At 36.1% G+C, this 14,738-nt stretch overlaps 1 protein-coding gene across 1 annotated transcript in view; it reads right to left on the bottom strand.

Annotated features, from left to right (window-relative positions):
• The window catches only part of ABCC9 (ATP binding cassette subfamily C member 9), a 106,593-nt gene that overhangs the window by 9,120 nt on the left and 82,735 nt on the right, over nt 1–14,738 (bottom strand). The window contains exons 32-37 of the mRNA XM_016197400.2: nt 8,380–8,481; nt 7,669–7,789; nt 6,356–6,486; nt 5,560–5,638; nt 3,772–3,880; nt 2,211–2,314 (exon numbers count right to left, since the gene is read on the bottom strand). Of these exons, the coding sequence (XP_016052886.1) occupies nt 2,211–2,314; nt 3,772–3,880; nt 5,560–5,638; nt 6,356–6,486; nt 7,669–7,789; nt 8,380–8,481 (646 nt within the window). The remainder of the gene's footprint in view (nt 1–2,210; nt 2,315–3,771; nt 3,881–5,559; nt 5,639–6,355; nt 6,487–7,668; nt 7,790–8,379; nt 8,482–14,738) is intronic.

The following is a 14,738-nucleotide window of genomic DNA, read 5'->3' as shown; positions in this document are numbered from 1 at the left end:
CTAAAGCAGAGGAAGAGGCGAGGGTTTCACTGAAGAAATGCTACTATCATGTTCCTTGGGTAAGGTAATGAAACAGGTTATGTCTTATAACAGCAAGCTGGATTTTTACTTTGTACTGGTGCAAGGATTTCCTATGTGAAAAGTGAAGAGGGATTTTACATTGGAAAAATGAATGTAATCCTGGGCCACCCTATTTTTTGACAATAGATGGTAAGTAGGATACAAAGTAGTGTTAAACATTCTAAAGAGGGGAAGACCTTGGAAATTATTCAATTATGTAATATAACTATCTAAGGAGATTATTTAATATAATTATCTAAGGCCCAGAGAGATGAAGCTTGGCCTGCCCAAGATCAAATAGCTTAATTGTAGTAGATCTTCACAAGAATATTCTCAACTCCATGCCCATTATTTTTCCATTCTGCCACCCCATTAAACTGTAAGCTCCAAATGGATAGGGACTGGGTTTGTTTTTGTTCATCAGTGTATCCCCAGCACTTACCACGGTACCTGACACAGTGGCTGAATGAACACTGTTGCTTGGATAAATGAATGTTATATCATTATTTTTATCATCATTTCATAAAATGTACTATTGTGAATTTAAAATAAATTCTGCTTCCAAAATATCTCTTTTAAAGTTACCATTCAAATACTTTTGGTAGAGCTCCATGTGTGTGTGATGGTGTGGCAATTTCTATTGATATATTCTCATTGCATGATATTCTTATAATTTCTCATGCTTGGGGGCTATGCATTTATTCTCTAAAATTTAATTTGTATAATAAATAAGGAGGATACTGGAGATGATGAATGTTCTTCACTGGAGTTGGCCTGAACCAGATCTTTATCAAGCAATGGATGTATTCTTTATTAAGTCAATGTGCATAAGCAACATTCAATTAAACAGTGTGGATACAATCTCATTGCTTACATTGTACCATAACCCACAAATGCTACACAGCTTTCATGGTGGTGAGGAAGGCTATAATAAAGATGTAACTGCTTGTCTTTCTGACTATTAATGGCAAAGGGGTGGTCTCTACGTACCAAGGGAGAAGGGTCTAAAAGCATTATCAACTTCTCAAGTAGACTCGCTGGGCTCTCCAGAAGAGACAGCAAAGATTATCATGGGAAAGTTCATCCAGACCTGTGGAATTAGTACCATAGTCGGGCACTGGCAAGGTCAACGAAAATGTCCTTAAAGACATGCTGTCTCAATTTTTGTTTGTGGGATGCCTTCTCCTTGGGACGTAGAATCATAAAATGTACTGTTTTTGACTAGGTCCTCCTTCCCAAACAAACTAACCAGTAAATATAGTTTTATTTTGGTAGGTTGATTTGATTAAAACTGAATGCCAAAACTACACAAACAATTTGGCACCTGTATATTATGTATTAAAATTAGACTATCAACCAACTGTTACCTTTCTGATCGCTTTCTTAATGAGTTCAGATTTTAAGGAAGCACAAGTCCAAAACTATGGACTTCATATTTATGAATTAAACACTGTACTGTGAACTCTCTGCTGTTTCATTCTTCATGTTGTTCTTTCATCATCCACACTGTTCTTCTGTTCTGTCATCAGTTATTTGCCCGAACTCGTACTAGCCCCAGGCTGAATTTCTATCAGTGACTGCTTGAATACATGGGAAAGTTCATGTACTTTCCCATCCTTCTCACAAGTGACCAAAACTGATACTGCAGCAAGGTAATAGAAAGTAATGCCTTCGAAAAATTACGTTATCCAAATAAAAGGAATATGCCCCCTTGGCAGCAAAGAAAATGGTAGCAATGGGGAGAAATTGCCTGCTCCTAAATGGCACCAAGTACTCTTTGACCCTAACAGTCTCTTCAGTCCTCTTATCCATTTGCTGAGGGTAAGTGATTGGGTAGATCATGTGAACACGATGACCACGGGGAAATATTCTGACTGAAGTGCCCTGTGCCCAGCAATGGTGAAAAGGCAGTAAATGTATTAACTGGAATACTTCGGAGTGCTCACATGGAACAGAATGTTACAAGGCTCACTCTCTTGTATTCCATGCAAAATCATTAGGTTTTAAAGTGTTCTAATGACCTTTAGAAGATTATTTTAAATATAAGGGAATTTAACACTAGAATTATGTGATTTTAGCATAAATTATAGAGATATGTAGTAAATTAATTGCATATTTAAAAAAATAAATGTATAATTTAGAAAATTTACCTAGACCTCCTGGTAGGGATTTGACCATATTCTTCAACTGAGCAATTTCTAGAGCTTCCCAGAGTCTGTCATCTGTGCATTTGCATTCTGGATCTAAATTAAATCTGTAGGGGGGGAAATCAGTTAGTCAATAAATAAAAATAAAGAAGCTTTTGTATATGTCTGCGTATTGCTGTTCTTTCTTTAAAATGTAAGTTCTATTTGCTTTGGTTGTGGCTATATCCCCAGTATGTACAACAGTGCTGAGGGCAGAGCAGGCATTCAACTTATGTTTGATGAATGAATGAACTTAATGCTATGACATGGTTTTTGATGATATAATCAGTAAGGTTCTATGCATGACAAGATATAATAAAACTCATTATTTGACTTCGTTCACTTTCATATTATGTTTCATGAAACCTGAAGAGTGTCTAGAAAAATATTTCTACAGAACTGATGCTAAATACATCCATCTACCTGAGAACATATAAAGCTAATAGCTTTACGAACTCATTGCACTGTACCAACCACAATAGTAGTAGTATGTTTATTCAGAATAAATATTTTCACAGAGATAGATTTACTATGGCATTGCTAAATAAATGGATACTTCTAGAACTTTTAATTAATGTTATAGCTGAATACAGAGCGATCTTACACTTTCTCTTCAGGACGAGTAACTAGTAAAAGGAAGTGGAAAATTACTTCTTTGTAATTAAATAAATGGAGAAGGGGAGCGAGAGAGCAAAGCTTAGATGAAATGAGAGGCATAAGCTTGTGGATGATGCCATGGCGGACTTTGGAGTCAGACAAACTTTATTTGGGATCATGGTTCTACCACTTACTAAGTGTATATATTTGGGCAAATTACAGCTTCTCTGAGGTTCAAAATACTCATCTGTAAAATGGGGATAATAATATACAGGGTGGGCAAAAGTAGGTTTACGGTTGTTTGTATGGAAAAGAATATGGAATAAATAAATAATAACACAACAACAAACTCTGTTTCACGTACTCACAACTATAAACCTATTTTTGCCCCACCCTGTACACACTAGAGCAATATTTTGAGGATTTAATGAGACATATATTTAAAGTGCTTAGCAGATACTAGTTATGTCCATCTTTTTTTCCCCCAGGTGGGAAACCACAAACCAGGAATGAAGAAGATTGTAGCAGCTTCTTAAAATCAATTTTGGCTGAAAGAAAAGTTATGAGGGATGGGGGCTGGAAATCAAGCTACTAACCAAACTCAGTATCTGCTAAGGTCAGGTCAGATACACAAGAGATAGGTAGGGTATCAGTAGGGTGGAACACCTAAGACATGTCTGCCAAGAATCCAGAGGAAAAAGTGACTTTTGTAAAATCAAAGAGAACTGGAGACTTAAAAGATTGGCTTCTATAGGCTAATTTAGCAACTCTAGGGTTCCCTAATCCAAGTTGTTGGACAGATATTTGATCTTAGCATCTTGACAATGCTATTTTACACCTACCTGAAAAGCATTTCTAAGCAAAACTCTCCTATGAGCCAAAGGGTAAATTCTGAGGCACACAATTTTATGTTGAGCACGGCACCTACCTAATAGAACCGCTAAATAGTATTGGATCTTGCAGAATGATTGAAAGTCTAGAACGCAATGTATGCAGTGGTAGTTTTGAAATGTCTATCCCATCAATGACAATCTTTCCTATTAAAGAGAAACAAAAACGACAGACATGTAGTAAAATCACAAGCAAAATAATATTTATTTGCTTTACAAATTGAAAGTACTTTCCTAGTTCAGGGTTGAAATTCCTAAAATTTCTTTATCCTGGTTCCCTGCTTTATTTGCCTCCATAGGACATTCTATACACATTTACTGATGTTTTTTTTATTGTCTTTCTCCCCATCTAGAACGTAAGCTCCTTGAAGACAGAGATTTTTGCCTGTCTTTTTCACTCTTGTATTGATTGAACAGTTCAGTGTATTACAAATAAAAAAGTAAATTCTATAACATAGATACCAAATTTTAATGAATTTCCCCAAAGTGTGCATAGATTTATAGACACGTGTGCAATCATGATGGCCTTTCCTCAAATTTGATAGATTTATTTTATCGTATCACTTTGTGCAAAAACAATATGGCCTTAGGAGATGAACGTGCCAGGTGAAGCATGGCTACTGGAATCCCTTTTCCAGTTGGCTTTGGAGTCAAGAGCAAGAAAGGTGATTAGCTGAAACTATCTTTCAGAAATAATACATTATCTATTAAAATCCTAATAGTCTAATGATAATAAAAAGAGAATATGTCATTGATAGTGCATATGGAGCCTGAAATGATGTTTCTTAATCTAATATGTTCAGTCATAACCATAGTTTTTTAATGAAAAGTGTCAATCAATTGTCTTTGGGTCATGCAATTGAGTTACACTGCAAATCCCAACTGAAAATCTTTAAAGTATCTGTGTATTATTACTAGCCATGGAAAGAGCAGACCACTAATCCAGCAGCAGATACCTAACTTGTTCCTGAATCTAAACCCCAACTAGACAGCAATTACCACAGTTCAACTTTGTGTTCATAAATTGACCTCTTTACCTCATAGAGCTGTTGTGTAGATTAGATTAAATAATATAAACTGTCAAGTACAATAAAAATGTGAAGTACTATCATCATCATAATCATTACAGATAATAATAGTAAGCACACTGCCAGATCCCCTTTTATTCAAGAAGACTTATGTGCTGGCCTATTTATAGGCCACTTGATAGACTAAATAATGTGACATATTTTTTTCTAAAGTAAAGATTAAATTATTTCCATGTATCATATTATAAATAATTTTGTGGATGAATAAATATTTTTGTATATTGTCAACATGGGCTTGGCACTTTACAGTAAAAGTTGCTTCCTCACAACATGTTCAACATTATTAAACAATGTTATTAAGATGATGATAAGAGTCATGCACCAAAATTAAAACTGCAGATTATTTATCTCCTTGTATTTTTTTCCTCTGATGGAAAGAGATATATTTTTAGTCTGCAGGAAACAAGAGTGTCTTCCCCTCTCTTCCCTATTCTTGAAATGCCACCTCCATCTACTGCTATTCAAAATGACTGGTCTTGTTCTCATTTTATCAGTATACTAGAATTTTTTAACAACTATATCTAGAACTGAGTTTTGGGCTAATAGTTTTATTTCCCTGATTCTACATTTTTTCTTTACTTTTGGACTGTGTATCTGGGATACCTGCCTCAAAATATGGACTGTAGGACACAAGTTCTTATAAATATTTATTTTTCTATTTCTGTAGAATTAAGTTGATGTTGCATTTTTAAGGGGAATTAATGTGGAAATAATGGAAAAAATTAGTTAGCAACTCACCATCAAAAATATCAACCATTCTGAAGAAAGCCAGAGATAATGATGACTTCCCACTGCCAGTGCGACCACATATGCCCACCTAAAAAAGGAACTGTCACTCAGAGAGAGAACTCAGACAAATGATAGGAAATGGGAAAAAGTCTTTTTAACTTAGACAAGATACCACAGTGAAACCACAATTCTATTTAAATACTTACATTAATATTATCATTCTCTTTTCAGATCTCCTTTATGAGTGATCATTATAAAGATAAAAACAATGGAGTCCTCACCAAATCTTCAGTAATTCCATTCCAACCCTTTTTATTTCTATGTGATTATGTTGTTTTTCTCTGTGGCAAAATTTCTGTATTAGGTATATGTTGGTTTGATAAATATTTTTTTTCTTAGAAGTGATGATTTTATAACAAAAAGTAAAACAAGTCCATTTTTTTCCTGCACACTTGCTCTCTTTAAAATAACTAAAATAAATCATTTGGGACTAGAGCTAGTCTCAAATGCAAAAGTTCTCAATGGGATGTCTGGTACAGCTATGAGCCAGAGACAAAAATTTTGAAAAACATGCCTGTTGTTTACTTTCCTGATCTCATGGGTGACTAATGAATAGGAATACAACTTAAAGAACATATATTTTATCCTGATCTTATCTCTGCTTTTTTGTTGTTGTTATGTAGATAATTTGACTTGTAAAGTGTAGAGAATATTATGTGCACTAAGTGAGAATATACTTGGCTGAAATGTCTGAAGAGCTTAGGCGTTCTGTAGGATATAAATCAAATGTCAGTGAATTCCATACCTTTTGCCCAGGTTTGATGTAAGCCTTGACGTGTTTAAGAACAGGTTTCAGATTATTTTCATATCTGACACACAGATCATGAATCTTGATCTCCCCTTCCTGTGGCCAATGTTCTGGAACTTGAGAAGGATCTGGGGGGTAGGGAAAGACAGAAAGATGGTGAAGGAAAGGGAGAAGGAGAGAGAGATATATGAACATATTTTTTACCCCCTAAATTTAAAGTAATACTGAACCAAATTCTGTGGTTTTTAAATTAAAATTACACAGAGTAAAGGCTTCTGGATTACAAACTTTTAAAATAGTTTTTTGTTTGTTTGCTTTTGGAGCATTCAACAGCATCATGTCTATTCAGCATTCCATCACTTAATTCTATTCAAGATAGTTCATCCGTGAATTGACTCATTTGTTCAGTCCATCGGTCATCAAACATTTGAGTACTTGAAATGTGAGGGGTGTTGTGGGAGGTGTTGGGAATATAGAGATGAAAGACATGCCTCAAGGTGCTCACTGTGTCCTGGGGGAAGCATACAAGTAAGCCAGCATCTACAGTACTGCATGGGGAGACACATGAGGGAGGCCAACCCATCCAGAAGGGTTTCAAGAAGAGATGATGTCTGAGGTGAATCAGAAAGGATATGTGATGGGGAGACCTGCTTCAAATATATATATATATAGAGAGAGAGAGAAGAACAAAAATAAAAAGAAAGCACAGGCTGTTGGCATGGCCAGACTAAAAAGTGTGTGGATGGATGATGAGAGCTGAGACTAGCTGGGTGGGCAAGGATTTCCTAATGAAGGGTCTCGTGGTCTATATAGCTAAGTTATCTAGATTTTGGCCTTGAAGACCTGGATAGCTATTGGAATATTTAGACAAAGGAATGCATTTTAAGCATCAGATTTGCACTTAAGATCTGTCCTCAGTATTGAATCTCCTGCTAATTTAATTCCAGCAAAGCTAAGAATCTCAGTATTTTAAGATCCAAGTTCCTTTACATCTAAGTTAATAAGGTCTTGAGAAAGAAAATACGATTGTGTATGGTTTGGGTTGGTAATTAGTCTAAGAAAGTCCAAATATTTGTATGATTATCTTTCAATATTACTAGATAATATCTATTGGACTCTGATTGTACCCAAGACTTTTCAGGCCTAAAAAGTCTTATCATCTCAGGAGGACCTAATCAAGCAAAGTCGAGATGAGTGGGGATCCTCTGGATACTGAAGTGGAAAACAAAAGCAAAAATGACAATGTGTCTAACATACAATATTTGAATAAAATACATACGTAAGTGAAAAAATAATATTCTGAACAATACCCATGGTGCCTTCATAGTTCTCAGACTCCATAGTCAAGAAACTGTTCACTTTCTTCACTGCCCCCATCTGGACCTCCAGGTCAGCCAAGTTCCTCACAACCCAATTCAAATAATTGGTTATCTGTGTTAGATGATACACAAAAAGAGTAACACATTTAAAATAAACTATCAATTTCTGCACTTACTGGATGCTTGGAGACAGAATGACTTGGACAGTTAGTGTACATCATGTGGTACAATTCATAGGTGCTGCAGGATACCAGAGACCAGAGATAATGTCATGAGATAAAGTTGTCAAAGAAGGTATCTGTTCTTCAAGGGTCCTCAAATGTCTCTGTTTTGTGAAGCCCTGATTGCCCTTCACAATGGATAGTGTATGTACCTCTGTTTGCACCTTTCTCATTTCTATTCATATTCACCTTAGTGTCCCTAAGTGGGTTGTGAGCAACTCAGGAAAGGGATTCCCAAGGAGCCTTGGGGGTGCTCTGATCACAGGGTTTGAGGAGGTTGTAAAAATTGGTTCACAATATCAGAAATAAATCTGTGCTTTTCTAAAACTCTGGTTTGGGTCCGGATCTACTAACGTTTGCAAGATGTCATCTTGTTATGAATTTCAACATTATCGTCTGACATCCATGAATGAGAGTTGATAAAAACTATGGAAAGTCCCTCCAACACTGCACAGAAGGAGAGATTTTCATCCATACCTACCGTAAGTGCATACAGAAGGCCTAAGCCCACCAATCCAGAATTGGAAGACATGCTGATGCATGCAATAGATGCAGTGAGGACAATGCAAGCTCCCAGATAGTCCTAAAAAGGAGCAAGAAAAAAATGTTAAAAATATCTTTCCCAAGTTCTTAAACAAAGATCCCCATCAAAGTAGGTGATCACCAAGAAAATACACATCACTCCTATATGTCCTATTAAGGGGAAGGCTACCTACGTTATGAAAGGGTTGAGAGAAGTTAAATAGCTTGCCAGAAATTAAGCTGCAAGTTTTTACCACTATTATCTCCAGCAACAGTAATAACACTAAGTACATTGTAAAGGTTCAGTAATTCTTTATAGAATAAATAACCAGAGAAACTCATCCCTTCATAAATCATTCACTGAATTTTTATGAGCCAAATATCTTCTAAATCAAGACTTCTGAATTATTTTAGGACTCTTATAAATTATTTAGTTCTCCACCAATCCCCTTTCTAGACTTTAAGAGGTGAACATGTAAAAACATTAATATGGTGAGAAGTCCAATACAAAGTTTTATGATATTTTAATCCCCTACTTTGAACAGCAATATGATTGTCTCCTAAAATTCTGCTACGCATAGGTGTTAGGGGTTCTCTGCTTTCTTAAAGTGCAAAGCACTATTACTTTAAGATATGAATTTCATCATTCAGTTCCAAATTATTAATTTCTCACTATTTCAATTGTAGAGGAAAAAATCATAAAACTCTATGTTCTGTGTTACAAAGAACAGATTGGAATAGGACTAGAACAGAACAAGGCCACATTTAAGATACTAAACAATAAAATAATCACTGAGTCTAAATAAATAAAAATTAGACTTTAGGTCTAATATAAATATAAAGAAATTGAAAAACATCATTCACTCTATCTCTTTCTCTCTCTCTGTTAAATTTACTATGGAATGTTTATATCCAGGATTCACCCATTATATAGGATTAAATCACAGATTCAATTAGATGATAACTTTAACTATTTTCTACTGAATTAAAATGGAAATTCTGGTAACAGGTGGGTAGTCTTATCCTGGCAATAGAGTGAACAAGAGAAATGAAAATAGATGAAGGAAGGAAAGGGAGAAGGCTGATCAATAGATTAGTCAATGTATACTTTATGGGGCTCTTCCACATGGCTAATGTTTTCAAATCTGTAAAGTTTTCAATAAGATAATCAGACATTATTGTGTAAAATAAGCCAAAATTTATATATGAAGATACTGTGTAGACATAACATTTTTGATATTTCAACAATAAGGCTTAGCTTTTTGAAATACATATATTTACAGCAAATTTTCTTTAGAGGAAACACCCATTTTCAAAATCTACAGTCTACTAAATAGATATGAGAGCTTAAAAGCCAATATGTCTTCAGTTTAGTATGTGTAACAAAGTTATTTTATTTATCAACAAATATTCTTTATCTTTTTTTAAAGAAAGTGCAATTCATGTTGTCTTTTAGTTGTACCAACTAGATACTTTTCTGCTCACTCCTGGATTATTACCACTGCTCAAAAATGTTTTTTTCTAAGGCAACAGAAACTTTTGTAGGCATTTGATAAGAATTTTACCTTGATCTGCATAAGAAAGGGAGCTCCTTTGTGCACAATATTTATCAAAAAATTTCAGAGCAAAATCACTAAATTCCAACCACTGCTTTTCAAATAGTACAGGAGTACAGAAGTGGGAAATTGATAGACAATGTAAGAACTTACATTAGCTTTCCATTTTCCACTTCTTTACCATTCAACTGAACAAGTTTAATGAATTACCAAGTGATTCAATAATCACACCTCCTTTCCTTTCCTTCACAAATATGTCAACAGTAAAATGGCTTAAAGGCAATAAATTAAAAAAGGTAAGCAGATGGCCTGAATAACTCACACAGAGGACAGTAAATACTTAGGGATCACTAGCAGCATTTATTCTACTTCTATTTGTTAGGGTTAACCAATCAAGTCAACGAAAAACACACCTGTGGTCAAAACAGTCCGATGGAATGAGAGATTCAATTTAGAAAACAGAAGTTATCACCTATGTGAATGATCCACGGTCAATGAGGGCCCAATCACAGAACATTTTATCTGTATAGTGATAAATTATAACGTCCACAGAGTTTGGGAATTTGACGGTCTACTCCAGAAGGGGGGCCTTTGATTCCCACGTCAGATTTGTAGTCATTCCATAGTATCTATCTACATGTGAGATCATAGTAAACATTGTACTTTTTTATAAAACAGGCTTGTAAATAGTTAACAGCCGCATAACCTCTCTTTGACGTCGCCCTCGGGAGTCTACGATACCACTGAGTCGGAGAATGCATTCGGCCTCCCAATGGCGAGGCAGGGCACACCTGCCCATCGCGGGGTTAGGGACACTCGCAAAGGCTCTGCGCTGTTGCACAAGACAGGCTCTTGTGCAAGCTCACCCTGAAGACCATTTTCACTTTAGCCCGTTGACTCTGCAGACTTTTTTTTTTTTTCTTTTTGGCTTCCTGATACGAATTTTCTTTTATCTTCTCGCCACACACCAAGACAAAGCCTTGGAAGGACAGCTTTTAGATAGAGTTACACAATTTTTGCAAATGGGAACACCGATGCCAAAGAACTGGAACTGTTTAGTGCAGAGGGCTGGGGCGAGAACGCGGGGCCGGACCAAAGGACGTAAGCAGCCCTCAAAGGTTAGGGCGCGGTGACACACTCCACACCACTGCGGCCACGCTTGGCACCGCAGGAAAAACACTCCCTTCTGTTGCCAGAGCAACCTGGGTGGTCACAGGCTAGCTACTTTCTCACCCACCAAATTATTTCCTTCTTCTTGACTCTTGTCCGGTTTTGATTCGAGTGCGCTTTGACCTTTATTTATTTATGTTTCCCCCATTCAAAGCGAGCTTGGCGGGCAGGGCGAACCTTCCACAGGCAAAACTACACCCAGGGAAAGGGGGGAATGTGTGAGCGTCTTAACTCTTCCTTAACTCTTCCTTCATGTGTTAAAAAAGAAATAAATACATTAGATCATAAACAAGAATTGGGTGGGGCTCCGGGACCTTCCCAAATTCAACAAAAGGTGTTTTCACTCTGCTTTCCCTCTCTTCCCTCCCCTTGAGATTTCTGTCCATAGAATTCAAGCAGATGGGTCTGGAAAGTTAGAATCGGGAGTGAAGAGAAAGGAAAGAGTAAAGTGGCCACAGAAGCTGTCATAAGTTTTCTCCTCTTTTTCTCCATTAAGGTGATGAGTCCATGAATTAGAGCTGGTGACATCCCCAGATCCGGGTCAGGACAGCCTGCTTGCCTCTTCCGATCTATGCCCAGTGCCTCGACCCTCTTCATACCATTTTAGTCATGTTTCTGCTCTGGAAACTCCAAGAATATTTGCTATAAGCAGATGTTTTTGTTAATTTACTGAGTAATATGGCAAAAGGGGTTATTAATACTGTGGATAAGATCAATGCAGATTCATTGGGCCAAAGAAAAGTTTTCATTGCTTATTTTTTTTACAATGACTTACAAGGCAGGATGTGTCCAGCTGTGGGGTTCAGAGGGCAGTTCACACCCTAGTCTCTAAGGTCCTGTACCACAAAATTCATATTTCTGACACAAGATTTATTTGTTTCAAAAGGAAATGGTGTCTCCAGTGATATGAACACGTCCACAGGAGCACAGTAGTAATGAGGTCATTTAAATGTGTACAATTGGGAGAAAGGCTATTTCCTAATATACTTAATCATATACTTAATCTATTCAGCACTCCTACTATGGCACATGTCCTTAGACTGTAACATTTATAGTCAAATAAATATTTTAATATTCTAATGTTCCAATTATTCTAGTTCTGATGAAAACTCTCAATGTACTCAGAAGAACAGAAAGAGAATGAAACTGACTGGTTTTAAGCTGTACCTCTGGGATTGTCTGGAGATGTGTGTGCACGTGTGTGTGCATGTACATACCCACATAAACTTATTGATATATAAGTACTGTCAACAAAGAAGACAAATGATACATGAAAGACTTTGGACTTTTACTTCTGTCAGCAGATATATCTGAAACTTTGCAATAATTCAACAAGTTTCTTATCAAAATTTACCTTTACTCATTAGAAATAGAAGCAAATTATTTCTTCATCTTTTTGGGGTATTGGTTTAAAGGAAAGTTCTGGTAATGAGACTAGATAGCAAATTTTTTAAAAATTATAATACATAGTAAACAAAGAAAAGATGTAATAACAATGGTATTATCAGGTAACAGAATGAATGGCAGATCATGAACTTCCTGTTGAAATATCAGTATTTCCTTTAGGTTTCTACAAGTAGAACTAGAATTCTTTTGTATTCAGGTAGGTCTGACTGCCTTTTCCTGTGAGGGTTAAAGTAGTGGGTTGTGAGTCAAACTAAACTAACTCGTTCTGAATCTGGCTGCCGTTCCTTTCTAATTTTTCCTGACCTCCCCTTTCTTGGCAGTCTGAAGGCTCTAATATCTTGTATTCTGGCTATGAGAGCAGAACATATGGTTTGCTTAAAGATCCTTGTTAAACACTTGTCCATTAACCTGACAGTAGGAAGTGCTAAAGAGCAGAAACAGGAGTCAAGTCAGACACTCACCTCAAGTCCAAAGCAAACATGCTTGCCCCCCAAAAAACGTACTTAATCTTCAAGTTTAGGAAAATCACATACAAAGGTAACTATTAACATTTTCCCTTATGAATTTAGGATCTTCTTTCATTAAGCTATTTCATCGTTAATTCTGTTATTCAGATATGTATGATTTTTTCCTTAGAGAAAACAGATTTAAACAAATAAACAGAAGTTGTAAACAAAGATTTAGGATCTGGCCATGATCTAGAAAAAATGTTTTGGTTTTGTTATAAATCCTAAGCAACACTTTATCTGCCTTTATGTTATCTAGGGGTAATTCAAAAGACATTTTGCCCAGTCCCCACAGCTACCTGGAAGGAATTTCCTATCAACAACCAATGCTTCTATCTAAAACTTGTGAAATATAATTGTGTTATATTCTGAATAGTTTCTACATAATAACTAATATAGTGGCAGAGGTTCTCTGTAAACTAGTAAGAAATCATGACCACTACATCTCATGGGTGGGGGGTGGGAGGGTCCAAGATTTCATATCAATCTGTATCTATCCATTGACAACTCAGATTTTAACTTGGGCTCCTTCATTTCAACCTTATCAAATTCCCTTTGCTGCCTGCCCTCTCTGGTCTGTTGAGTTTTGAAAGAAATCCTGTATATGATAGGGGTGCTTGATCAGCAGAAGTGAGATTCTTACAAAAGCACAGATAAACCTCCTTTTCCCTTTTACAAACTAATAGATAATTATTTTTTAAAAAGATTACGGGGGGGAAAAAAAAGACTATAGACAGCTCATCATTACCACCAAAGTAGCTTATCTGTACTACAGATAGACCAGTCTGCAAACTAAAGTTGGCCCTTGAACATCACAGGGATTAGGGGTGCCAACCCTCCACACAGTTGAAAAACTACATATAACTTTTGACTCCCCCAAAACTTCCCCTCTAATAACCTACTATTGACTGGAGGAAGCCTTACCGATAACATCAAGTCAATTAACACCTTTTGTATATGTATTATATACTATATTCTTATAATAAGGTAAGTTAAAGAAAATATAATTTAGAAAATCAAAAGGAAGAGGAAATACACTTACAGTATTTACTGAAAAAAATCCACACATAGTGGACACGTGCAGTTGAAACGTGTTGTTCAAGGGTCAACTGTACATTCCCTTCTCTTCTAAAACTTTTCTATTTCCTACTCCATGCTCTAGCTGGTTGGGTTATGACTCACTTACCAAGGCAGATACTGTTTCCATTCATTTATTATCCATCCATCCATTCAAAAGACATTTGTTGAGTGCATTTGCCAATCAGTGAACTATGGGATTTATATTATTATTTTAATCCTAATATCCCCATGAGGAATGTATTCTTATTCCTACTTTATAGATGAGGCATTGGGACTCAAATAAATAAATTAACTTGCCAGACCAAGTCTGTAAATGCCAATGCTTGTGCCTGCTCTCCCACTTCACAGGACAGAAGGAGGCAATAGATGATTAACTGCAGTTTTTACATTCTGTGCTAACGTGATCCTCTACTGACTTAAAATATAAAAATCGCCATCTCTTCCAGGCCTGTCAAGCTGAGTGAAGGAAATGAGTACATTTGTTCACTTGTCAAATTTGCTCTTTTGGCAAAAAAATTGAAGGTCAACAAATATTTGCCATTCCATTAACTTATGTAATCTAGAGACTGATGAACACAGAATGAATTTTTGCTTTGGGG

This window comes from Miniopterus natalensis, chromosome 2 (genome assembly GCF_054644295.1).
Source record: "Miniopterus natalensis isolate mMinNat1 chromosome 2, mMinNat1.hap1, whole genome shotgun sequence".
NCBI classification, from domain to species: domain Eukaryota; kingdom Metazoa; phylum Chordata; class Mammalia; order Chiroptera; family Miniopteridae; genus Miniopterus; species Miniopterus natalensis.
Note: the sequence above shows the minus strand (reverse complement) of the source record. Positions and strands in the feature narration are given on the sequence as shown.